General features: G+C 40.4%; 1 protein-coding gene across 1 annotated transcript in view; it reads right to left on the bottom strand.

Moving 5' to 3' along the window:
* Positions 1-5,353: 5,353 nt before the first annotated feature.
* SYNPO2 (synaptopodin 2) overlaps positions 5,354-26,963 on the bottom strand; it is a gene marked incomplete at its 3' end in the record, with an annotated part of 74,396 nt that continues 52,786 nt past the window's right edge. Inside the window, exons 3-5 of the mRNA XM_084204681.1 lie at positions 22,919-23,709; positions 17,596-19,781; positions 5,354-5,920 (exon numbers count right to left, since the gene is read on the bottom strand). Of these exons, the coding sequence (XP_084060807.1) occupies positions 5,354-5,920; positions 17,596-19,781; positions 22,919-23,709 (3,544 nt within the window). The remainder of the gene's footprint in view (positions 5,921-17,595; positions 19,782-22,918; positions 23,710-26,963) is intronic.

Raw genomic sequence — 26,963 nt, forward strand, 5'->3', positions numbered from 1 at the left:
TATTTACAACATACAAAATTGTTTGTCCAGCAATTAGCATATCTTTCCTTTGGTTTCCTTATTTACAGGGAAAAAATTAATCACAAACCTCTTCAGTATTTAGACAAAATTACCCTTGGGTTTTGATTTATTTTAAAGATAAAATTAGATCTGGAGGTTTATCAACACCTTCTTTTTTATATGTGTGTCAGTGTATTGTAACCTTCCAGCTGTTTGAACTGTAGTGCAGCACAGTGTGTTCTCCTAGTTCTCCATTAACATCTGTTAATTTACCACTACCTTTCTTTCTCTGCAAAAACCCCCATAACTTCATGTGCACACACACAAATGCTCCTGTGGTCATTTTGTTTTGAGTGTGAAATACTTGAGTCCCTTTTTAGGACTGAAAATGTGTGAACAAACACCAGACATTTTCCAGCATCTTGAGCACTGTTTCTGACTCAGCAGCAACACAAGGCTTCTTTTTAAGGCCCAATAATATATCCAGGGAACAATTTCAAAGCACAAATGTTCAGTTTGAGGAAAACCAGACACTGGCATGGAAATGTCTGCCTTTCTGGACTTAAAATTCCTCATTCCACCAGCCTCACATTCAGTAAGGGAGCAGTCTGCCACGCTGGAGTCATTTTAAATGCTCTTAAGTGTTGATGAATGCACCAGAAAATCGAGGGCATTCCAAGAAACCCAGGGTACATTCTCTGCACAGTGAAACATCCTACAAAACCTATGACTGTTCCCCTGGCAGGGAGATTTTTAATCTGTTGCCAATTATGGAAGTCAAGGGAATTATGTTGAACTGTGAATCTGGCTTATGCTTCCTTTCTTTATGACGCATTTAAGAACTTACCAAAGAAGAATGGAACTGTAGTTGTGGAAAGGAATAGTACTGGGTCTCTTATAACCTTGTAAATCCTTTGTAGAGCAAAGCTCTTAAAATGCTATTGTGAGCTTTTTCAGTTCCCCGAGTTTTACATGCATTAATCATTTTTCTTGTACTGGGGACAAAATCCTGCTTGCTGTACAAATGCAAAAACTGCTTTGGGATTCATTTCATGTCTATAGTGAAAATCTGATCTGACTTTCCACAGCTAGATTGTATATGCTGGCCTTATTTCCTGAAAAGCTATTTATCCAAATAGCCTGCATAGTGTACAGACTGGGTTCACAATTTATTCACAATATTTATTTCAGCTTTGAACAGTATGTTTCAGTTGAGAATAAACAATGAGAATACAGTAATGTACAAGGAACTAAACAGAGGGTTAGGTGCAAATAAAGTAGACAAGTAAGTACAGTAAGTAGAATTTAGTTGCAGGTTTTTGTGGTTGGGCTGAAAATGTTCAAACAATAAAAACTGTTCTGTTTGTGTTATTTAACCTGTCTAGATTGTACTTCACTGTGTTTCCTTCCCCTGCTTAGTCAGTATGGAAATGAAATTCCACTAAATTTGATAAGTTGCCTTTTGACCTGATGCTGATTTAAGCTTCTAGAAGCTCATACCAGCACGAGGTCACTGACAGGCAAAGTCAGTGAGTCTAAAAATGGTGCAGAAAAAAAAGAGATTAGGCTTTACTTGGGTTCAGATTATTTAAACAAACAGACAAGAATTTAGGGAAAACAAAATTGTGTTTCTCATCTGATTGGTCAAATCACTTTATTATGTGGTACAATTTACATCGCTGGCATGCACTGTCAAATCAAGTGTCCTTTGCAATGAGCAAAAGTCTTTAGAAGTGAAAAGTCTTTTAAAAAGAAAACACAGTCTCTTGCTACTAGGCAGAAATGCAGTGTGAATAGATATTTGGTTGTGTTAAAGCACACCAAAATGAAAACAAACTATGAACAAGAGTTGTGAACATCATCATCTAACATAACTAAAGAAACTACTTTTCAGTTATATTGTGTATTCAAATGCTCTGCATGTTAACAGAGACACCTCTGAGGGTGAGCACAAAGCCAACGATTTAAAATATCAAGAAAAGTTTTTCCTCACATTAACTGAGCAGATCTGTGCATTCAAAAGCAAATGTATTAAATACTTGCATTAATATATTCAGAACTCACACACAACAGTCACAACTATTTGATAGAAAGATGCTTTGCTAGTGGAGGAATGGGGTGAAGGACAGAAAGTGGAAAATGCTGTGGGGTCCTTCTAAAGCTCTGATGCATTAATATTTAATTTACTGGTCTGGGCCTGCTGCTTTCTTCGAAATCACTACATGATCTCAATCTGGATTTAGCCTGATTTCCTTCCAAACAAGGCTATGTGATCTGTCTGCATGCCTGCCCTCTTGTCTGCCCTCCCATTAATAACTTGAAAACTGTTTATTAATTCCATTTCTCTGGAGCAGAGGAACAAAACTCAGAGACAATCCATTGCCCACAGACTTTGTAAAAATAGATGGCGTCAGGGAGGCCAGATCCACTTACCAGTGTTGCTGTTGAGGGGAATGCTGCACTGGGAAGTCATTACATATTAGATATGGGAGAATCCACATGGGAAAGGGAGCTAGGAAATTCTCAGCAGTAGGAAAAAAAGAAATCTGGAGTAGGTCATGTTAAACACCCAAATTAATCTATGATATGATACAGAGCCACATGAAACTCTGCATCAGGGATTCTCATGTTCACAGAAGTACTCAGAGATTAATTCCTACTTGTGAAGAAAACGAAATTATAAGGCTGCACATTTTTTGTTCTAGGGAAGTTGACAGAAAGTCAGTGATCCTGTCTGAAACTCTTCACTTCCATGTTTGTTGCCTATTTGGAGTGGGGAATTAGGGCTACATCCTAGAGAATACTTTCCATGTGATCACAGCATTAAAGCCTTTCCAAGATCACTTTGTATCTTAACTTTTTTTGCAATATCAAAATTAAAAAACACTTTTTAAGGTACATGCAATTTTTAATTGCATGTACCTTAAAATTAAGCACACATTTGCTTCTAGTAGATGCATGACCCCAGAATTCACACCACTACATTCAATGGGAATGTAAAAGTTAGGTGTCTAATTAGGTGTCTTAGAATTAAAATAAGGTTGTTGGTTAAGAATATGCCTTAATGCAAACTCATTGATCTGGTTTTCTTTCTAATGATGTAAAGGAAACAGTTAAAAACAGAAACCTGAACTTGACCTGGAAACAGGAACTTGTTTTGCTGTGGTAATATGGACCACAGGTCAGCAAAATATGTAAGAGGCATGCACTTTTCAGAATGTAGGCCTGCTGTGAAATGCATATGCATTGGTATTTATTTAATAGTTAAAGTCTTGATGAGCTTGGACTATAAATTTCACTGAATTTCAATTTGATTTATAATTTAACTGAAATTAAGTGAGGATTTGGCATGTACTTCCAGGGCAATAGGGATAGATGTGAGGATAAGCCCTCAAGGCTAAGGGGACTTGCACAGTCCCACCGGTGGAATATTCCCAATTGTGATAAACGGGGACATAAAGGGACTCTGCAGAGAGACATCTATTTTTGCCTGGGTGGCAGGAAAATTTACTCTGATTATGTGCATATATAACTCTGAGGTGCAAAGCTCATTTTCAGGCATATCATGGCACCCTTGTTCATGTAGTTTTTCTAAATCACTTCTTTTTTTTTTTTTTGGAAATTCATATTGTGAAATAAATCTGTAAAGTGCTCTAGCATATGATCTTATTCTAAAGGTTTACCACTCTCGCATCTTTATTTCCTGACTGGTCAGAAGGAGCAGTTGAATTTTAGGGAGACTTATGTTTGGCTACAGAATTTCTGCCAACTTAAACTCATTAAGGCTATATTTTTTCCTGTAACTATTTGCTTTTAGGGGAAGTTCCACCTCAGCTGAACTTGGATTTCATTTTCCTTTCTCCTTCATACCAATTACATTTTATAATTGCTATAAGTGAAAATTCTTTGCAGATGGGAATATTTGGTTCTATATTTTTTCTTGCTGCATATATGTTTTAGTTTTTTCTAATTGCATCCCTTCACTCCCAGTGACAGCCTTACTGAAACTAAGGAGTTAATAGTGCTGCTGCAGTAATTTCAGCTGACTGTGCTTGACAAATCTTTCAAGAATTCCCCACAGAATAAGGAGGATTGACGGCACTTCGTAAAACTCAGGGTGTTGATTTAATGCTTTAACAACATCTAAACTACCCAGGAAGCCTGGAATACATACATTTTTAGCCACATATTTCTATTGTTTAAATAAGCTGCAAATGCAAGGTATGTCTCACTGGCAAAAATTATTCAGCATTCCTTCAGATCCATCTACATCACTTAGGTATATCCAACCACCCAAAGATTTGCTCCTAGTCTCACACCCTGCGCCACGTATCAGGAACCCTCTGTCACATGCCAGCTTCTACGTAGAGCAGGAACTGTCCTTGCTAAACAACTTATCTATGTCTTCCCAACTGAGGATACAACTCAAAAGCTTTCTAAACATTGAGCTACCTTAGAAACACAAATAACTGCCCAGCCAGTTGGATTACCAGGCACTGGAGCAGTAAATGCTCAGCAAATAGTGCATTTCACAGAGAAATAAAGGCTGTTCAGCCTCTGACTTGTTTGATAGTTTATTACAAAAATAACTTGCAATCCAGTTTACACTCTTCATCTCTTTTGTTGTTCAAGTATCATGGTACTGATCTCTCTTCCTGGTGTTTTCATATTAATTACAAGACATTATGTCTTGAAATCTATCTGAAATGAGTGACTGTATGATTTCCTGTATCTACATATTGTGATGGTTCAGGTACCATTGCCACAGATGTGTTTTAACTGTTGCCACAGTAAAAATATTCATGGATTTACTTTCTTAGCTCATAGAAATGCAGTAAAAAACCATATGGCAAATAAGCCAGTGCTTCAAAGTCTTCCACTTCCATTAGAACTTTTGCAAATGTGACTATATTTAGTAACTTAGAACTCATGCCAAACATACTCAGAAAACCTACAAGATCCTGTAAAATACTTCTTGGTTTTAAATGCCCTAATTTTACTTTTTCTCTTTTTTCACATTAGCTTAACTGCAAGCATTTTTGCTGTCACTTTCTGCATCCTTGCTAGATTTTTGCATCGAGTACATGGATTGCCCCACTTTCATCTCCCCCCTCACCCCAAGAAATGCATATTTTTGCCTTTTGACAAACAGAACAATCTTAGGTGTAAATCTGAGTCTATTCTAGAGTCTGCTAGCGCTGCAGTCATGCGAAAACTGTGCTCCATTCAATTTTGTCTCCTCATTTTTTTACTTCAGAGATCACCAGGCCAGCAAGAAACTTTCCTTCTCCAACTCAAATCTTAGGGCTTGCTGAGCTGGAGGAAGGGAAAATGCCCTAGGCCCTTCAGCTGCTCATGTTGGACGCCTCCATCCCCTTGGCTGTGGATTGTAGTTTGAATCAGCTGCTGACAAGCAATAGTCAGACCTGGAATCCATGGACATTATATCGGGATCCGTTGTGGAGCGCTGGGTGCAGTAGGGATACTGCAGCTTAGGGCCAGCCTGGGCGGGGGCACTTGGGGCAGACAGGGAGCTTTTCTGGGGTGATAAGACCCCTGACTGCTTCCCTCCCAGTAAGGCTGTGCTACCACTCGGGGCTGGGGGCTCATAAGAAACTTTATGTTTCCATTCCTCTGGTGGCTCAGGAAGCGTTTTCCTGCGAGCAGCCGACACCACGTTAGCAGCAACGGATTCCTGCATGCTTTGGGGGCCAAAAGCTTCATCCACTAGGCCAAGGGGAGATCTGGCTGCTGCTTCCCAGGGAGTCAGTCTCTTGCCAGGCTTGTCAGCTGTTGTGTCTGGCTTGCTGAAGTAGTCAGGGGCAGGCTGAAATACAAGAGGAGAAGTAGGAGACATGGCTCGAGGAATGAATGCAGAAGGTCTCCCAGGAAGCGATAATGAGCGGCCACTGCTCCTTCCCTAGGAAGACAAAATACCAAATACAGCTATTAAGCAGCAAGAAAGGAAGCTCCTTCTCTTAACTTCCAAACTGGAACAAAAGACCCTGAAGGCACGTGACATCCTGGCAGTCCCTTTTTATATCTACGGGTATCTTTTAGAACTTTAATTTACTGGAAAGGCAGGAGGCAGAGAAAGAAACAGGAACAAAGATGCAGAAAATTGCATTTTTGAGGAAAGCAAGCAGACCAAAGAGAGGCTTTTACTGAAAAAGTACAGTGGCATTAGCAACTGTGCAGCTTTCCCACTACTTAGCTGGTGTGCCTTGCTCTGAAAAGACCATTCTTAACACAGAAGGGAGTCATGTTGTGACAGTTCTGTGTGTGTTTACAAGATTCTTTCTAACATTAGGCACAGCCTAATTTATTTGATAACAGGCTCTGTCTAGGACATCTGTCCAAGAACATATCTTTGGCAATCTCCTTTTAATAAAGGCTTTTCTTACTCAAAAATTATTAGACTGATCCCAGTTTTCTCTTTTTGGGGCACAAAAGTGAATAGAAGCAATTAGAGGTGTTAATGCAATCATTCACTTAATACCCTTACATGACGCTACTTTTGGCTTCTTTAAAAGGCAATGCCCTCAGAATTTCAGTACATTCCGACCCACTTATAGGAGCAATCCATTCATTTTTGACAAATCCTAATCTTCTTAGTAATGCAGCACTTTGAAACAGAAACTGTGTTTGGGAGAAGGTTCTGCTGCAGCAGCCATTTGGCAGCGCACAAAGCAGGTACAGCCTGTCCCCAAGCCAGACCTGGTCTGTGTGCCACACAAATTACCTTGTTCTTACAGTTTCTACAAATGTGTTGCTAAACTCAGTGATTCACACTCATTGATTCACATCCTCAGGCTTAAATTACTTGAATTCTGAAATCTGCTGTAAAATTCCTGGCTCTTTTTGCCAGAGACTTTGCTAGAATTTACTCTGAACAACATTGCCCTGCGTTACTTTTCCTAATGAGCTTCCCAAACTTAAAATACTGTGAGCATGAACTAGAGAAAGCCAATCAGGCGTGTGATCATTCAAGGTATAGTTGATCTAGCAAAGATTCACATAGAAATGTCACATTTTAAATTTTTCAGCCACAAGACTTTGCTGCACTTAAGAAACTTGAACGACCACTGCTTCATGTTTTAAATCAAGTTGTAATATCAGCCTTCTGTATGAGAGATGGAAATTGAGGAAGAGACTTCAGATTTCATCATTTTCAGTCAGTTGGGTCATACTTTCCCTGAATCTCTTTTAAAAAGTGTAGTGACACTTAGAGGTTATGTCAAGAGAGTTTTGACAAGTTTCACAACTGATGCTATATGACAGGACTGTCCTGTCACCTCTTAGCTATGATCAGCTATTCCAGTTTGCATTTCCAGAGAGAAAACTCCCCAACATTATTAATGCCATCCGCACGCCCCCTATGTTAGAAAGCAATTAGATAACCCAAACTGCAAGAAATTAGGTAGTAATTAAGAATATAAAGCAATTAAGAAGATAAAGTCATAGAGAGGGATGAAGTAGTTGATCAAACAGGCCCACCTCATTAGTCTACTGGTGTTAGCTCCTCTCAGGAGAGTTCTAGAGCAAAAACGTTCCCCTTTTCAATGGAAATTTCTGTTCAAAGCCCTGTGAGTACTTTGTAGGATTTCAGAGATGCAGAGGGAAATTATACTGTTTAAACAAGTGTTGGATAAAATATCTGGCTTTTCAAGACCTTTAGATGAAGATACTGTTGAGTCTGTCCTGTTCAGAGAAAAACTGCAGAGTTCATAAAGTTATGGAGGTATCTTTTTGGTGTAACCATAAGTTATAAAGCAGGAACTCATTTTCTTTGACAGAGTTTAATTAGAGAATGGTGAGTTTTAAGTGTGTTTTACTACTCTTTTATCAAAATTAATAAGTCTATTGTATTATTTATGTAGAAGTTCTGGTCTGGGCTTCCATTTCCCACTTGATAGCTTGTCTTTAGAAAAAAGCTCAGAAGACTCCTATTTAGACTCCTAAAGGTTTTAGGCTGGGTTTTAACTTTGAAATTCCAAAATGAGAAAATGCACATCTGTTTCCCCTAGCTTTGGTAAAGTAAGGATAGTCTCTGCTTCCTTGAAGTAAGGACTGAACAGTGTGTGGGTCTAACTAATATTTATCTTCTTGGATTGTGAGAGGACAAAACCTGTGAGGGTAAGCAGCATTCCCAATGTTTTACCTGGAAGAAGGCTGAAGTACATAGCAGGAACCTTGTCAATTCTATAAGGGCCTGAAGGAATTTGAGGAAGAAGGTACTAACTAACTAACTAACTAACTAACTAACTAACTAACTAACTAACTAACTAACTAACTAACACACTACTTTGGTGTTCAGCCCCTTCAAGCTAACAAATTCTGGAATTAAGGCAATTTCCAATCACTAGAATTCATCGTTCATCAGCTGGACAGCAGCAGTCAGACATGCGAATACTTTCTAATATTTCCCCTTTATATTTAAATCTTGGAGATGCATCTGTTGACAAGCATGTACTAGAAACAATGCACAAGCCCCAGAAACAATGGAAAACATGAAGTGTAACTAGAGAATAATTACTCTCCCTTCTTTCTCCCTTAAGGTATGAAAAAATCATAAAAAGAGAGGTAGAGATTTTCCATTCTTCACCTCAGAAATCAAAGAAGGAGAGAAAAGTGAAATGCTACCAGAATTATTACTTTATCACCTTTTGTATTCCTATAATCTTGTGGTAAAACAGTTATTATAATATTGCAGTATTATGCATCAAGACAAACTAGAACCCTCTACACTGATTAATTTATTATTTTTCCAGTTCCTGGATGTTTTCAGAGGGAAAAACCTTTTCTACAATATTATTGAAGGGGATATTGAAGGCCTTGGGTGTCTGTGCAAACAGATTAAACTGTTTAGGTTAGTTTTAGGTTAACACTGATTTTGACAATGCAAACTAGTTATAAACTGCTCACTGAAGCAAACATTCATGACACTGCAAGAATCTCTGATATGTATGTGTGTTAATATAAACTAATCTTTATCTAATACTACTTCCAAAAGTAACTATTTCCATCTATAAGCAAATGAATGCAAAAGCAGTACTTAGGTGTGTGCATGTACAGATCTAGTTAATGTAAGGTGGATAAATGTGCCTTTGATTTAGTAATCTCTTTACCAATAGTCAGGAAAAATGGGTTATTTGGAACTTACAGCTATTTCAATTTTCTTCTTCATTATGAAAAGCAGCAAGACAAAAGGAACAATACTTAGGTTCATAAAATAGAGCAAATTTTCAAGGCAGGAGTCAGAAAGGTCTTTTTCCTTTTCCAGAATAAATAAGAATGCATAATACTACTTAGTGAAATGATTTCCCAGCAGCTGTTTTTCTGTCTCAGCACATCTCAGTAAGAGAAAACTCTGTGTGTGTGTGTGTGTGTGTGTGTGTGTCTGTGTTTGTTTACATGCCACAACTACCTTTTTACCAGTCAAGGAGACAAAAGTGGGTGGACTCTGAATAGTCCAGTGAAACTGTCTCCACATAAACTCCTCCCTAATGGAGTCACTTGAAAAAGTTGGACCTTCGTGCCTAAGTCATTAAAGCAATTTTATTTTTGTCTTTTCATTATGATCCTGGTCCCTAATCCCATACCAAAGCACATTAAAATCTGAGTTAACAATAGTGCCTGGATGCTGTTTACATAGAAAGGGGACAAAGGAGGAGGAAGCAGATAAAACAGTTGTTTTATCTCAAAAAGTGACTCTGTCTTTGTAAAAAGCCCAGAGTGATGCATTTCTCCTTTGTCTTTCTATGGGCTTGCAATGGCCACTCCAGTTAGAGACCAAACCACTGAGAAAATGGTAGGACAAAATAAATAATACTGAATTTTTATGCCTCTCAATTCTTTTCTTATTTCCATTTTTTTTAACATGAAAGAAGCACTTCAGCTTTTTTAACTGAGCTGAGTATGGAAGGGAGACATATTGTTAATAATATTACAGCTTTTTTCTTGTCACAAGCCATTTATTATTTAAACTTTATGTAATGAAAAAATAATTTCTCCCTGAAATGCTGCCAGCTTTGCAGTCACTGCTACAGCTATTTTACAATACAGCTACCAAAAGTTTTGAAATAAAATGGGAAAATAACTTTTATTTGAAACTCTTGAAATATTTTACAGTAGACTGAAATGGGAATGAAGAAATTTGGCTAATGGCTGGGGAGGGAATCTCACCTGTCTAACAACTAAAACCTTGTCAGTGGCTGTACTGAGACCAGGAATAGATTAGAATCACACAGTTCAGGCCTGATCCTGTCTTCCTCAAAGCTGTCTTGTCAGGGCTTGATTCTGAAAATTTATAGGGAATTTTAGGACTGGAATCTAATTTATTCTAAATTCAGATTGTTTCTAAATGTGGTGTTATTTCTAAATGAGGTGAGAACAATCTTGTTTTTATAATTTCTATGCAAACTAAGGAAGTTACTATCAGCCATCTCGCATAAGTTTTGTGGCAACTCACATAAACTTGGTGACAAAATTTGTGAAAAATGTTGCTTTTGAAAATAAAGTCCTTTTTAGTTGTCAATTAATGGTAGAAGATAAAAGTAAGTTATTAGAATTAGGCCTTCACTTCTGCAAAATGCCTGTGTGCTTAAAAACCAAAAGACTGTTGCTAATTTGTCATAAATTATTTAGTTAGCTCACTTTGCACCTCTGCAAATGAAAGAAAACCAGTTCTTCATTATCATTTAATCTATATCCATATGCATTTCTCTAAATGCAGTACATTTATGCCTAGAGAAAGCAAATGTCTGAAACTTTTGGCCATAGGCACCTTAGATTTCCTTGGAATAAACTGTTTATTTCTAGTAAGGAAGAATATTTGCTGCCACCTTCTGGATTTTATATTGTACAGCTACCAGTGCAAACTTGGCCCTACTTTCTGACTATTCTACCTTGAGATGTGGTACCAGTGCCTGGTTTAGAACTGGTTTGACAAAAATCTTTGTGTCTGAATGTCCCATATTTCAGTGTAAATGTCCCTGTGTGTGAACACTGATGCTGAGAGCCTTATGCAGGCTCAGCAGGAGCACAGCCTGTTCCAGCCCCATATCCTGTGAGGTAGGAGGCTTTCATTTATTCTTTCCTACAAGTATCTGGTGGTTCAACCCCCCTGTTACAGTGTGCTCCATGATAGTATCCCAGGGTTTATTTTGGGTCTCAAAAAGCTGCCTCAAAGCAATGCTAGGGAAGTTGGAAGGTCAGCTGTTCCAAAGCTCTGAAATGAAAGCACCATTGCCTAGTGCTGATGCACTTCAATTAAATTTCAGGATTTCTGCCCCACCAGTGCCATTTCAGGGATTCATTTAGGAAATATTAGGGTTCTCTAACACAGCAGTATATTGTAAAAAAGGGTGGTTTTGTGGGTTGGAATTCATAGCTGGTTACTGAGGGTTCCCTTTCTGGAATTCCACCTGGAGTCTGCCAGCTGTTAACACTCACAGAGGGATGTTAAGGATCACATTGACAGAGCAACTGCTGCATGTGCTGCTGGGCTCTGGAGATGCCTTGAAGTGCCTTGAACTAGACACCCAGTGACACAGAGTGCCCTGGTGTCAGTGCTGCTCAATCTGTGCATTATTTACTCGTCTGTAGAATGCAACAGTGTAAAGATGAACCCTGGCTTCTGAAGGATTTGGGTGCTAACAGCAAAAATTTGTAAGAAAATAATTCAGTTTGAAGGGCACCCTTTGGAGAGTGTACATTGAGTAAGGAATGGTGCTGAGCACGGAATGATGTAAAAACAAAGCAGCAAAGAGCCGTTTGTCAGATGGGAATCCTTGCAATGATTGCAGATGTTCTGGCCACACAAACCAAGGAGATTGGATTAAGCTGACACAGGCAAGAAGAATTCCAAGTGCCTCGCTTTGCAATCCAAACAGCAGTGTTTAATATTGTTTTTTCTCATAATTCTATGTACATAGTGTCAGGTGCTTGCATCAGTTCTACTTCAGTACTCTAGGAAGAAAACCAAGTGTACCCAGATGCCAGATATTTTGCTTTTGCTTGCAGTATAGAGCCATGTACCAGCAACAATCTGCATAGAGGGGCTGTGAGAAGTAGCATTCTCACAAATCAAAGCCAAAAATCACTAGCAGTTATTTATGGGTTTTGGGGAAAAAAGAATCCTTCTTTTAAAAACTGAAAATATTTGTCCATAGGTTTTTACTGTATGAAAACTTTCGCTTATAATATAAATGTGCTAAAGTCTTTGCTTCTCAATCAGTTAAAGCTCACACTGAAACTGAATGTTGTGCTCCATGTCACCCTTTGTAATCCAAAGTGCTCCTGTGATTGGGAATGTATTTTACTTCTGTAATGTTCTTCCTTTTCTTCTGTTTGTTGTGTGTTTCTTAAAACCATTACAATCTGCTGTTTCAGATCTAAATAGAAACATCAAGAGAAACACTCCATCTGTTCAACAGTTCAGTCTTGACACCTATTTAGAAATGACCTGGTTATTTTCATAGCATCTTATCTTTGAATTGCCTGGAGTTATGAGGGGAGTCTCTGATTTAAGATTTCTGTCTTAAAAATGTACAAAAGAATGAGGGTTCTTGTTTGAAAATGCTGGTTTTACATTAACTCCCCACAAAGGAAGCCTTCATCCAGACATTTGATCTGTAAATTCAGGAAGTTATTTCTCTCATAGCTGAGTTTTCTCAGCCTAAGGGAGTGTGCAGTTACTACATTAACCCAGATGTTTGTGCAGGTTTCACATGCGCTGCAATTAAAAACTTTGTCAAGATCATTACAATGAGGAACAGGTTTTTCCTTTAAATGCTGTAGAGGATAACTGGAGACTTGATCAGCACACAAAGAAAAAGTCTTTGCCTGCCTTACTTAAGCTTGTAAAGGAAGAGTTCAAGTCTGCATCTGTAGAGATCATTTCAACACAGAGTTTCAGGATTTTTTCTACCTTTTAAATCATTTGATGTAAACCTGAAGGGCTTCCTTTTGTAAGCAACCAGCCTGAAAACCACTTGTCAAACATAGCTCTTGAGTGATCCCAACTTCTCCTTTACGTAATGGCATGCAAAAGTAATGTCTGCTGTAAAATAAGACTAGTTGTTGTCATGGGTACTGTGAAGTTGTGATGGGGGCACCAAGACTGCCATGAAATTACTGGGCTCACATATTTTCCCAAGATCTCTACCAGCAGTGAGTTCATTCAGAGCTTCTGAATCCACAGGGTTTTGAAGATCTTGTCAAGTTTCTTCTTTATATATTTTTTCCATTCCAAGCTGAGCAGAGCCATTATAAAATGCCATTATGCCAAGCTGTGTAATTAAGATTTGCACTTGCTGTGCCAAACCACCAATGCAATCAGTGCAATCCCAGCTCTTTGACTTCAGGTACAGAAAGTCGCATCATGTAAAAAGGCAAGACTGGAAGAGGGAACCTTTTTAGAACCAAAGGGTTTGGAATTTTAAAGCTAGCAAATCTGGAAAAGGATCCTGGAAAAAAGAGAGGAGAAACATTTTGCACAGGGTTAGTTGTTGTCATTTCCCTGCTGTTCCCCTGCCTCACAGTGTACAGAGCATTCCCTGGAGCAGCACGTCAGGGTCAGGCTGGTCCTTTGTTGAGCTCTCCTCCTGGATACTTGATAAGCAATGCTCTTTCCAGATCACATCACCTGGTGTGAAGTTCTCTTTATAACTGCTTGTCATCTTTTATCAGAGTTCAACAAAAAAAAAAAAATCAGGAAATGTCTGGAAATAGTCAGCTGTCTCTATATGCAGAATAGATGAGCCCCTCTTGCTGTTCTTTTACCTTCATTATTTCAAAATCCTCTGGCAGGTATTTCATCCTGTGTAGTCACTCTTTTTTTATGGAGTTTTGTCCCCCCAGCTTGCCTCCCTCTAATCCCAATACTATTTTCTCTCAAAATTTCTGCTCTGCCACTTAGTACTAATTTTTCTATCTGAACCACACACAAACTCCACACTTCCTATTTTTTTTGGAGCCTGCTGGTACCTCAACCTCTTATTTTTTGTTTCTTCCTTAGGAGAAGAAAGCAAAAGAATGAGGCTTCCTTGTAAGAGATTGTAATGTTTACATTATAAATGTTCCTGCAGGAAAAATGCATTGAAATCTCTTTCTGGTTGTTTCATAATATATTATTTTTTCTCAAGTAGGAACATGGTACGAGTGGCCCCTCTAGAGAAGGGAGGAGGAGTTAAACAGTTCTTTGTGGAAGAAATAAATTTTGTCTTTTATTTTTGCTGCAGAAATTTTAACTTGTTGTCTGAAAGCCACTCATCTCCAAAACCAAACTTTTCAATTCAGTTGTGTAGCAGGATGTTTATAACTTAATCATAAATTGAAGATATATTAACCCTTGATTGAGGTAGCTGTTTTTACAAAAAGGCTGTCTAGAATGTGAGATCAAAACTGGTGTATTGTAATATTTCCAGTCTGTGCTAATAAAATGTGTTAAAATGTGTTAAAATAGTCATAAAACACATAAATTCCTCCTTTAATGTGAGTATAATGGAAGTATTGTTATTTGAGATGGCTTAAAATTCACTGTTAAAAATGCTTCCATAGCAAAGATGACAATTGCATCTTGGCAGCCTTGCCATATTATATAAAATAATTCTAATAGCTTCTTCAGAAAACAATTTACAAAAGATCACTGCCCTTTCCAAGTGAAATTTCAGATGGCTCCTCTACACAAACAATTCATTTCCTTGACATTTCAGCTACATTTGACTTCAGCTTTTCATCTGGACCCATGACAATGAGCAGTTCAGCTTTCATCTAAATATCTGCTTCACGAGAGATTACATCTTGGATAAACCTGTAGGCAGAGCAGTCTTTTGAAATAGTAATAAGAATCAAAGACTTACCTGATTAGTAAAAAGAGCCTTGAAGCCAAGTTGGATCCAAGTCCCATGTGTGTAGGATGATGTGTATATAAGAAATTGAATTCAGAGCTGGGCTTTGAATGAGATTTTCAAAAGATCCAAACCAAGTTAAGAGCATTATTGTCATTGAGACTTTTGGTTTTAACTCTTACTGGTGCTTTAAAAATTCTTCTGTCATTGTTCTAGGCCATATAAAATACTTGTATTTGAATGCAAATGTGATCAAAATTCAGCTTTTCAGCATAGATGCACTTTCTAAGCTCCTGTGTCTCGGAGCCACAGGCATCAATACCAACACTTGTGGAGGAAGGACAAAGCTGCTATAAATCTCCTCATTAGGGAAATATTCTTTTGGTGGTGGGGTGAACAAGTACAGAAGTATGATTATAATTTACAGATGTGCTTTACAGGAGGAGACTAAGCAAAAACATGGAAGGCAATATGAGGCTGATTGGATTTCTGTGTCTCTTCTTAGCACTACTTACCTTTGGCAGGGGATCTTTATTCCAAGTACCATACTGGTGTCTTAAAGTCTACCTAAAATAGTGTGTGCAGCTCCAGACTGAACTTGGAAAGAGGGGGAAAAAAAGAGGGAGCAAAGGGAAGAGGAAAGGGAGGGAGGAGCTTTCATATTAACAGGCTAGCATAGGAAATAGACTTCCCCCAAAAATATACTGTCAGTCTGTACATGGAAGTGAAAAGAAAAAAAAAAAAAAAAAAAAAAAAGCAGCCAAACCAAAGAAAAAAGCCACAAACAGGCAGAGAGGAAAGGGACAAGTTTAATGATAGAAGAAAAGTACAGGTATTGACAGTGGAAAACAGGTAGAAGGGACATCTCCAAAGGACTAAAATATTGCTGCTTTCTATTTCCAGGTAAATGCAGTACAAATATTTCTTGAGTTTTCCAATTTTTCCCCCTCTGAATTTCCTATAATTTTTCTGAATTTTAAGGGGGAGATGGGCCCCTTGGTCATTTTCTTCTAATGCAGTCATTATCCCAATCTAAAATTTAAAGGGGAGAGTAGAATTTTGGAGGTCCAAAATTCATAGGAGTGTTTTTTATTGGTTTGATTAGAGTTTGAATTCAGCCTGCTTTCTACATGTGCAACCAAAAGCATTCTTCTCATCTTTGATTGCAGTTTGAGTTATCATCATGGGACCAAACTACAGAGATTTTGTTTATACTTAGGAATGTTTTCTTCATCAAGATAGATGGATCTACAAACCCTGCTATGATATACAAGGTCCACAACCTGGTCTGTAACTAGCTGAATGATAGTTTAAACAAATATACCAACAGATTCTGCCACCTTTATTCACAGAGTTATGCTTTAATATTTAGCTTCCCACCTGGGATGGATTTTGATTCCCTTAGTTGTGAGAAACAGCACCTTGTTTTAGCCCTAGCACCACTGATGCTGATGAAAGCCATACTAAACTACTCAAATATTCGCTCTAGAGTCACTGCAGGATTATACAGTACATTTCAAGATCACAGGCTCCTAAAAGTTCTCCCCAGTAGCAGTATTTCAATCCTTAGTCCCCAATATGACAAGTAAAAGACCAGAGTCAAAAGATTTAAAGTGGGAAGAAGCACTGTAGAGGCCCAAGAGAAGAAAATAAAATGTGTACAAGAGGCCAGTAGAAAGACATGGTCATGATCATGATTTACTGGTAATTTCTGTGGCACAGAGTACTCTGGGAGCAAGAATCAGCCCTCTACACTATAGGCAGCCCTCCAGTTCTCAGTCACTGTGCTTTCACAAGAAACTGGCTCATTACATTGCAGCTGCAAAACCCAGCTCACCTCTCTGACTGCTCAATCATTTTGATTTACAGGCTTTGCTTATACTTGCTGGGTTCAAGGCAAACTCTGGCTAAAAATATGCCTGCATGTGGGATGGGAAATTTCCCCAAAATGGGAAATTTTAAGCAATTTGTCCAGCTGTCTTTCCACCTCTTTTTAGTCTTCATAACACTCCAGCATCTCTTATAGCACGTTCTCTGTGAAATCACAGAGGCAATTCATGATTTTGGATCACAGCTGATCCACATAGCTTACAAGCTAAGCCCCTGGCTGATCAATCAGATTCCTGTGGAAGGACCTTTGAGCCAGGACAGATTCTGAGTGAATTCCATGAGGCTCTGTGCAGGCCAAAGGTCTATCCAGTTGTGTTCTGCTGGTGATCAGTCAGAGTCTAACACTGTATCTATTTTATGCTGTGTTAATAATACATATTACTATTAGTTAATAAGGCACTTCTTTAAAAAAAACAACACCAAAGTCCTCTAATCCCTAGGTCATCAGAACCCGGGGGAGAGGGACAGGAAGAAAGCTGTTCTCTGTTAATTTGACATACCAGGAATATTGCTCACTGTTTCTATTGTTGTAGTCCTAAAGCAAAAACCTAGTGTCCTGCTCACTTCATGCAATGGCACCTCTCCATTTCAGGGTGTCATCTCTATAAAGCACCCGATAAAATGCATAAACGTGCTAAAAATTTTAGATCTATTTTGATTCCTTTAAAAAGTTCAAATATTTTGGACCCAGATTTGAGGTGATACATCTGACATTCTTAAGTAAGCTAAGGAATACCACTGGCACAGTCTGTGTGCCAGGTGACCACTGCAAACCAGCGACTGCAAGCAAAATGGACACTAAGTTTCTGCTTAGAAACCAGGTTTACTCTTGAATAACCGATGGCTTCCACACCTGTGCAGTGACGCCAGCTTTCTTGGCTGAAAATTTTGGCCTCGGAGCAGTAAACAAAGAGGATGAGGTGGTTTCTGGCTTAGAAAAGGCAGAGTAGCCTGTAGGTGAATATGATTCATTCCCTGGGAGAGAGGCGTTGGATGGGAACGAAGGCTGGGACCCGTAGGCTGGCACGGAGTACACCGAAGAGGGCCGGGCTCTTGTGGGAGAGCCAGCACCAGGTGGAAGGTAGGTGGGTAAAGGCAGTGTTTGCTTTGAAGGGGGCAGCTTCGATGTCTGCTTCATGGCAAGGCTTTCCTTAGGAGGCTGGAAAGTAAATAAAGATGGATCGAGTTGATAAGGTTGGTGTTTCATGATATCCAAAGCATTGAGACCTTTCTTAGGTTTTCTTTTTGTGTTTTTGGTAGCAGCAGGGGCCTTAGAGGAAGGCTTGGTAGCAGCAGGAGGGTAGGACGGGCAGTGGATGGGATTATAAGCGACAGGTGGAGGAGCTCGGACATTAGATGAGTATTTCCAAGAAGCTGGTAAAGATGGAGTTGGAGATGCTGCTCGTGCCATGTTTGCCTGCACAGTCTCTGAATCCACCACATACTTCTCCATTCGGGAATGCCTCCTGGCAAACAGCTGTGCTCCTTTCCCACTCATAGCTGGTGGCATCTCGAAGGGAGGCTTTGTTTCTGCAGCGCTTGGGGTGACTGGTGTTGCCTTGGGGGTAAGATTGGGACTCGCCAGGCTGGCCTGAGGCCCTTTGAAAGGACCAGCAAGGTCGAGAGTGCTTGGGGGATGGACGGGAGAATGAGGATACTGTGGAGATTTGGGTGGTGCAGGATACGCTGCCTGAGGTGAGGCTGGTGCTGGGAAAGAAGGAGGCTTGTTGGAAGCCGCAGCTGAAGGTGACCAAACCGGTGAAACTGGAGAACTAGCAGAAGGAGACACCTTGAGTGAAGGCTTTGGAGCAACAGGAGGAGGGGCCTTTTGTTTAGATGCTTGAGTCTGCATGAAATTGCAAGCTTCGGCTCCCAAACTGAGGTAGTCTTCTTCGGGTCCTGACTCGAAACCAGCTCCGGTCCCTTTTTTGCCCTCTGCATTGTGTACAAGGGACAACAGGGCAGGATTAGGACTTACTTTGGGTGCGTCTTTGAAATTGAACATAGGTTTGGAAGTGCTTCTTCTCTTTGCCTCCTGCAGTATCCCAGTTCTTTTGGCTGGCACGGCAATCCTTTCATCCCTGGATGCGATGTGTTCCGTGGGCTCCATGGCCGCCCACGCAGGCGGGGCAGCCTTGCTGGTCACAGGAGCTGAGACCGGTCGGTAGAAAGCCTCAGCTGGTGGGCTGACAGAGCAGTAAGGAGGTGGTGCTGCTGCATCTGAAAGGGGACTGGTGACATTTCTTACAGGTGAAAATGGTGCAGCTGCTCGGTTTTGAACTCCAGAAGGGAAGGGTTTTGCTGTTTTATTCAAAGATGCTGCCTTTTGAGTTCCAGAGGACTGAAAAGAGAGGTTTGTGCCAGGTGCTAAGCCAAAGCCATTTTGTTGTACCACTTTGCTGTGATTCTGGCTCATATCTGTGTAGCTTTTGCTCACACAGCTCTGCTGTCTTGACATTTCCTCCTCTTTTGATTGATAGATGGAAGAGCTCACTTTCTGGAAGTTCTCTGTCACGGTGCTTTCCCTGTGCTCCTCTGTCTGCACTGTGCTTGCCTTCATCTCCTCTTGCTCCGCCGTAATCTGATCCATCCTCTGCCGCCTCTTGGCAAACATGAGGGCCCCTTTCCCTGTGCTGTCTGCAAGCGTCTGCATCTCCTCTCCACTTTTTGTCTTCTTTTCCACCTCAAGCAGACCGCTGTCCCAGTCGAACGTCACGATCTTGCCGTCCTTGTCAATGTCAGAGAAAAAATCTTCATCTATTTCCGACTCACTCGTTGCAAGCAAACTCACCTCAAAAGTGTTTTCCTTGTCCCCCTCTTCACCTTCACCCTCTTCCTCCTCGTCCTCGTCACGTTCTAGCTCCCCAGTCCCGTAGCTGACTAAAGTGTATTTCCTCGCCCTTTGGCGGCGCTTCTTGAACATCAACACCCCCTTGGAATTGGGGTTGGGAGCTGCCGTCAGCAGCAGTGCAATGCTTTTACATTTAGATTTGGCTTCTTTCACCTGCTTCTCTGACAGGCTCTCGCTTCGTCGGAGCCCTGGGGAAGGAATCAGAGTGCACAATTAATTCATGCAGCCTGTGAAACTGCAAGGAGACTAACTAAAGTGCATTTTTCTGTACTGAAATTTATTAAATATGAAACGTTTCTTTTGTATGGAAAGTTTATTATACTTGAGTTTTTCTCACGGTATCAGCTGTGTTATAAATTCCATACCCAGCATGCCTTGGAGACACACCCATGCAAGTTCAAAGGCTACATCACTTTCTTTAGAACTCTCTTAGCTCAACAGGAACATTACACCTGTCTTTATTTCTAGCACTCTTAATTTTTAGTCCCAGCACCAACAGGTAGGTGATATTTTCTCATTTATCCACCTTCTGGTCTGGTATTTTCCAAATATTTGACTACAAGTTCTTAGGCTTACAGCAGCCATTCCCAGCCAGGCAGGCCCATGACTGCTTAATATCTGAGACCAAATGAAACTGAGCAGATTCTGTCTGACAGTGGCAGCAGCTTCTGCCATTTAGGTGCTTCTTTTACTCCTGTAAATTGCAAACTTGCAAAAAGTCAGTATGCTACTGTGTATTAGCTGTTTAAAAGCAAGTATACATCCAGAAGGGCATACACAGAAAATACCAGCATTAACCTTCAGCCCCTTGGTAGATGGGGGATTTTGTCCATGCTATGCAATGAAAGCAGGTTTCAGCCTTTAAACAAGCATTATTTGCCTGAAATATAAGTTCTGTAAGATATGACATACACAGAATATTTATTTTGGAAATGTGGCAAGAGTGAATAGGCATTTAAGAACAGAACCAAGGAAACTCAACTAACTTCTCAAGGGTATTCACTGGAGTATCAATGGCAATATTTCTGAAAGCATAAACTACTGGTTTTCACCAGGTCATGTGAAAGAGGAACAGATGCAGCTGCAAGGCTGACGGATGCACTGGACATCAGTGTGACTGCTTCCTTGTAATGGGACATGGAGCATGTCCCTCATGGGGCAGTGGTGGTCAGGTGGTGTCCCCGCTGCTTTCCCTTCCTCGTACTCTACCACTGAACCTCATCAATGACAACCTCAATAGCTCCTCCCTTCAAAAAAACTGAAATTTAAAGCTATTTCTGACTAAATAGTCACAAGGAAAAAAACATGCCTCTGATAAAAGTAAATTATTTAGCATCTTTTTCTGACATAAATAAACTTATTAAAGAAAGCCATGCCATGTGTTTTCTAGTCATGATCCTTTTAGCCATGTCAGTAGATGGAGTCTGATACTTCTCCTATTAAAGACAATTGGAGTTTTGCCATTATGCCAGATGACTGCACAACTGGACCAATGGTCCTTACAAGAATCTATAAAAGAGAAAAGAGCATGGCACCCAAACCAGCAATTTGTAATGTTTTATTGTTGGAGAGCGGGATCACAAAGTCCTTAGCTCAGTCCTGTGACAATCCAATTGCTTACAATAGTCACTGAAGGTATTTTCCAAAACTATGGGTTTTAGTATTGGAATGCTACCTATTCAGGTAAATATAATCTGAATAATATTTACAGAGAAAAATTCTGCTAAAGAGATCAAACACCCATAATAAAAGTTCTTCTCTAGTTCAGACTTAAATGCTGCATAATAACTTCTCTTTTTGCAGAAAACATGCATAGTGCTTGCTGCACACAGAGCATTCACTATGCTGGGAAATTTGTTTTTTCTAATGTGTAGACAGGTTAGTAGCAGCAGTAGTAGTCATAGTGGGGATGATGATAATGATAATGATAATGATAATGATAATGATAATGATAATGATAATGATAATAATAATAATAATAATAATGAAAAATGTATTAAACCAGTGCTTCCTAAGGATAATGACCTGCTACTAGTTTAGAAGAAACTGAGATTGTCATAGTTGACAGGGAAAAAGGACAGAACTTCTTGAAAGAAGAGTTTATCATGTAAAAAGGTAGTTAATTCTTTGTACTTTTGCCTTTTAAGACAGGCACTGCAAGTAATTCACTAAGAAATGCAGGCACAGTCCCACAGTTGGTTCTGACTTTCCAGCCAAAATGTGAAGCATGTGCACTTTTCTTTTATACTTCATTTAATATGCCCCAAATATGTGGGTTACATACAGACACTTAGGCATAAGTAACTGCCTAATCCACTTGCCAATGAGACACAAATGGTTATCATGCTAAAAATATGCTTCCAGAGGAATTAGCAGTGGGTTAGCAGAGGAGTTCCAACGCTGCATACGAAATAGTTTGTTGCTACAGTATCTCACTGCACACATTCAAGCACCTTTGACATACTGCTACTAAATCCCCAGACAGGATTCTTCACATTGCTGGGAAGGAGCAAGCAACCAATAGAAAGCTCCCAGATGAATAAAATAACAAAGAAATAAATAGATTCATTAATAAATAATACACCTCTGCACCCAGTTAATCAATATTGCCTCCAGCGGCAAGTTTGCTTCCATGTAAACGTCTTGGACACATTTTGAAGCTGACCTCTGGGTCTGGGAGTCAGGAGAAATAACATGTTCACTTTACAGTCTAGAGAAGGCTGACAAAACCAAAAGGATCATGTAACAGTTATACACATGCTGGTGTCTGTCAAAATCTCTTCTGCAGACAACATCACGCTTTGCTGCTAGACTTTTTTATTAACTTTTCAAAGCAGTGGCATGGCTTTGGTTTTAGATGATGCAAATGACAACGCAAAGCTTTTGCTATAAAAGGAGAAAGCCACAGGATTCACTTAGACATGTGCTAGCAACTTGCTTTTTTTGTTAATATTTTACAGATTGCCACTGAATATGAGTTAGAAGACCAGCAGAGTTCAGCCCTTTCAGGAGATGTAAGTATTTTTAGTTGGACAAAGTCATGAGGTAATTTCAAAGTGGAAGTCTACTAAGCAAAGTTATTCAGCGCAGTTAAGGCATGGGTACACTCTTGGCTCATCACCAGGAGCATTGTATTACCCTGAAAAAATACATAAAGCAAGAACAGAAACATCATTTAAAAGAAAAAGAGAGAGGGAAAGTTGGAAAACTGCAGAAAAAAATCTCTAAACATATTTTTTTCTAATGCATTCTAAATCCTGCGATTACATCCAAAGCTACAAGAGATGCCCCCAGGCAGTGCAAATATTAGATGGGACATACTCACTTGCGTGCCTTGCCCTGTGCTTGAGAGGTCTGTGTTCCTTTTCCGAGTGCTTGCTGTCTTCTCCCTGCGCTGTGGCTTCTGCTGAGACTGCAAAGGAGAGGAGGGAAGGAGGTGCTTCTGACTGCCCTCCTTCTACTTGAGAATCAACACACCCCCTTTCAGACGGAGACCTGGGCGCTTCCTTCTCCCTGTCTGAGCAGTCCAGGATCACCTCCACCCTGGGGATAGATGGAGCTGCACCCTGGATCCTCTTGATCTCCTTGCTGCTAGAAAAGTGGACTACTTTGTTTGACCACTGGATGTTGCCCTCCTTCACACCCAGAGGAACTGCGATGAGGGGGCTGCTCCCGCCCTGTTGTGCACTGGGTCCTCTGCCTGAAGGGGGGAATTTCTCTGCCCCCAAGAGAGTCACAGCAGGAGCACTGGTGGCCTTGTGGGTGTCATTTGAGAGGGACACCTGCAGCTCAACCATAGCACCTGGCCCTTCTTCTGCTGTCCCTCTGACACCAGCCTCGTCTGTCACGATCACTTTGGGGGTGGCTATCACTTTAGGAGGAATTCTGTGGCTTTGTGTGGTCTCTTGTTTTGTTTCAGCAAAGTGTGCGTTGCTTTCCGCTGCTCCGTGGTGAGTCCCACTGTAAATCTCTGTGATGCATAAATCTCCGTGGGGTATCTCTTGCTCTGTGTTCATTTGCAGTGTGGTGTTCTCCCCATAGTCCTCAATTTTTATGTTCTCGTGCTTCCCATTTTCTCTTTCAGCGTTCAAGGTTTCATTTATTCCGCTGGAGGATCTGCACATACATAAACAATTCAAGAAATTAAGCTGCTGTAAGCACAGCCATTGTAAATAGAGTTGCAAGGGCAATTTCTGCATAGTATTTCTCCACCCAAATTAATTGTGACACTTTCTAGCAGGTCCACTTAAGTAGAAGAATTTTCCCAGAATGTAAACATCTTAAATAGAAGCGTCTTTGTATCTTTCAAAATTTTTCAACTTAGCAGTGCAGTAAGAGGGAAACTACATTACTCTGTTAGAGCTATGACCCCACTACTAACCTGAAATGTGGAATTGTATCATTCTTAACATCAGTGTGCTTTCACAGACACATTCCTGTTACAGGGTTTCCAGAGAAATGCTGCTGAGACTTTTGAGACAATACTTCGTATTTCACATGTCTGTGAGAAAACTGACTTTGTATGACACCACAGGAATGGTTAAGTTTTGGCTCTGTAGCCACTCCTGCGACTGTTTTAGGCACCATCCTTGCATGTGGTTCCTGTCCCAAATCATTCACTCTCTAAGGAGTAGAGAAGTACTGGATAATGATCAGAGGGAGTGAAATTAATATTTGAAGTACACATTCAAAGAATTCCTGAGAGGATCAGCATCCTTATATATCATGTATTAATTGAAATATTCTAGGCCTATTCTGGTGATCCAGCAAAAAAGGGTAGTGGACCTATACAATATTTCCTACCTATTTAAAAATATACTATTCCCAACTGGAAAATGTTGTTCTCACTTACAAAACCTACAATATATGTCAGTGTAGCTCCTTTTTCTAAACTATTGATTCCTCTGGCCCAGTTAAGATTATTTACTGCTGTCATGACACCTGGTATACTCTAGCACCTTCTTTCTGGACCTTACTGAGTACTATTAATTTGAGGAGAAACCTTCTCTATACAGCAAGGCTGCAGCATGTTATTTAGAGTTTCTATCTGCTGGAAGGCAGCAAGACACTTTTTCAGATGAGGGAAGTGGTGGATGTCCCCAGTAAAGTGCCCATCAAGTATTATCGAGGTTTTTGAGATCAAAAGCAGTTCTGGCTATTCTGAAACTTTGGAACTCCTTAGAAATAAAGGTTGGAGGAAGCAGCAGAAGGAATGAATCTGTCAGTGTGCTGAAGAAACTTCAATATCGTTTGCTTTTTCATGCATGCAGCTCACTGCTTGTGGCAGCCTGGGTCTGCCTCAAATAGCAGGAGAGGTGTAACATCCATTTCACCACATATGGGGCTTGGTAAAGGTCAGACAGATTTTCATTTAGGGAGCTCCTTGTGAGTGCTGCTGGATCCCATCGGATGGTGCTGTTTAGATGATCAATTGTACTGCTCCCGAGCACAGATAAATTACAGAAATCTGTAAACATTTCCTTCTAAGATATGGACTGGGGGCTGGGCCAGCTAAATGTTAGCCTTTATTGGTAGTTGAATGATTGTGTGTATGTGTGGGAGAGAAAGATTTCCACCTTAAAAGGCCCTTGCTACGTATGGATATACTTCTACTCTATATAGACATAATCGTGCATCCTGTGTCAAAAGGCAGAATACTGGGTATGATTTCTTTTTTGTAGTTTCAGATTCTGTTTTGTCAAATGATTGTTTCTGTTTCAGGCCTTTCCAGCTGACTGCAGGAACAGCAGCCCTGGTGTAATTCCAGGAAGGAAGCAGAACTCCTGGAGTCAGCACGGCAGGGTTTGTCATAGGCTCATGTTTTTACTCCCTACATGGAGTATTTCATGTCGGCATGCACTGAGCACTCCCTTCTTCCCCCTAGAGATGTTCTCTCTCGACTCAGCAGCAGCCCAGGAGCTGCTAACATTGATGTGAGAAGGCCGGGCTGGCGTTTCAGTGTCTGTCCCCTCTCTCCACGTTTCCCGGATCCATCCGCTCAGCATTTGCCGGGAAGGTCAGTGAGATGCTCCCCCTCACGGCATCGGGGAGTGCCCGCCCTGCAGGGTGTCGCTTTCCTCTCATCCTGTAAGCCGAGCATTTTCTGGGCACTGCTGCTGGTCACTAACTCACTGTGGCTTACACAGCATTGGGAAAACTTTTGGTAGACATCAAAGGCCAAGTAGCATTTAAAAAACTATTTTAAAAGCCCAATTTTCCTCTCAGTAAGATTTGTAAGAGCAGAATTAGGTCAACAATTAATGCCTGTGAAAATCCATCCTTCATGCATAAAAATCAGGGACTTTCCAATGGAAAATATTCTTCCCTCCTAACAAAAGATACTTAGATGTAAAGATCACCAGTGGAATGCTACTTAAATTATTCTTCCCTCATGTTTTCCAGAATTTTCTTGAGGGGGCTGCTAACAAGTGACTACTCAGGAAAGGAAGGATTTGCTTTTCATTGCTCTCAAAGGATGCTAAGACACTTCCTGAAAAATCCTTATGGGGGTAGTGCTGAGAGGGATAGTATCCACAAATGAGGTGGGAGTGGAAGTGTTTCAGTCCATTCTCCCATACCTGGGAAGATACAGACAGCACGGACTGGGATTTGGGAGAGATGAGCTGATGAGAAGAAGTTTAAAGATTCTCACAGTGAATCTTTTTAGAACATTTTAGTCACTTTCAGAGTGTTGAGCAACTCCAATTTTCCTAAAACTTCTGACATGGTTTCATTCCATGAAACACTGAATTATATGGTATAAACACTCTGTTTTGGTTCTGATTTTCAGGACGTGCCTTGCTGTTCACCATGCATTCTAGCAGGGGCAATGGAGAGTCCCTTTTAGCTGCAGCATCCTGTGGCCTTCAGACAACTGAAATATCAGTTATGGAGCAGCAACAGGCAGGAGTCAAAGTATGTGGAGCTATTTCTATGGCTGAAGAGAAGACAGCTGGTCAGCCACAAATATCATTCTCACAAGTGCAGCTCCAATAGCCACATTATGAATTAAAAACAGAAGAATGCAGCTATCACATGAGGAACACTCAGCTGCTCCCCTGCTGAACCAGGAGCAGGAGCGGTGCACTCTGGGGAAGGTAAGCTCTAATCCTCAGCTACCACTGTCCCCCTGATCCTGTCACACTGATCTATTACTCAGCCCCAGACAACATGTACACACAGGCCATGCAAAATGTCTGTTATAAATAAAATGAGCACTCCTTGAGAGCATCTAGTTTTGAAGGCAGACTGTCACTTTGAACTGCTAAGCACTTGAGGAAAGCTCCTTTGTGCAGGTTGCAGGGACTGTGAGGAATTCCATATGCTGTGTAGACATCCCTGGTAGCCAGAGACAAGTGCCTGTTTTCAGC

Source organism: Fringilla coelebs (assembly GCF_963513975.1).
Source record: "Fringilla coelebs genome assembly, chromosome: 4".
In the NCBI taxonomy this organism is placed as follows: domain Eukaryota; kingdom Metazoa; phylum Chordata; class Aves; order Passeriformes; family Fringillidae; genus Fringilla; species Fringilla coelebs.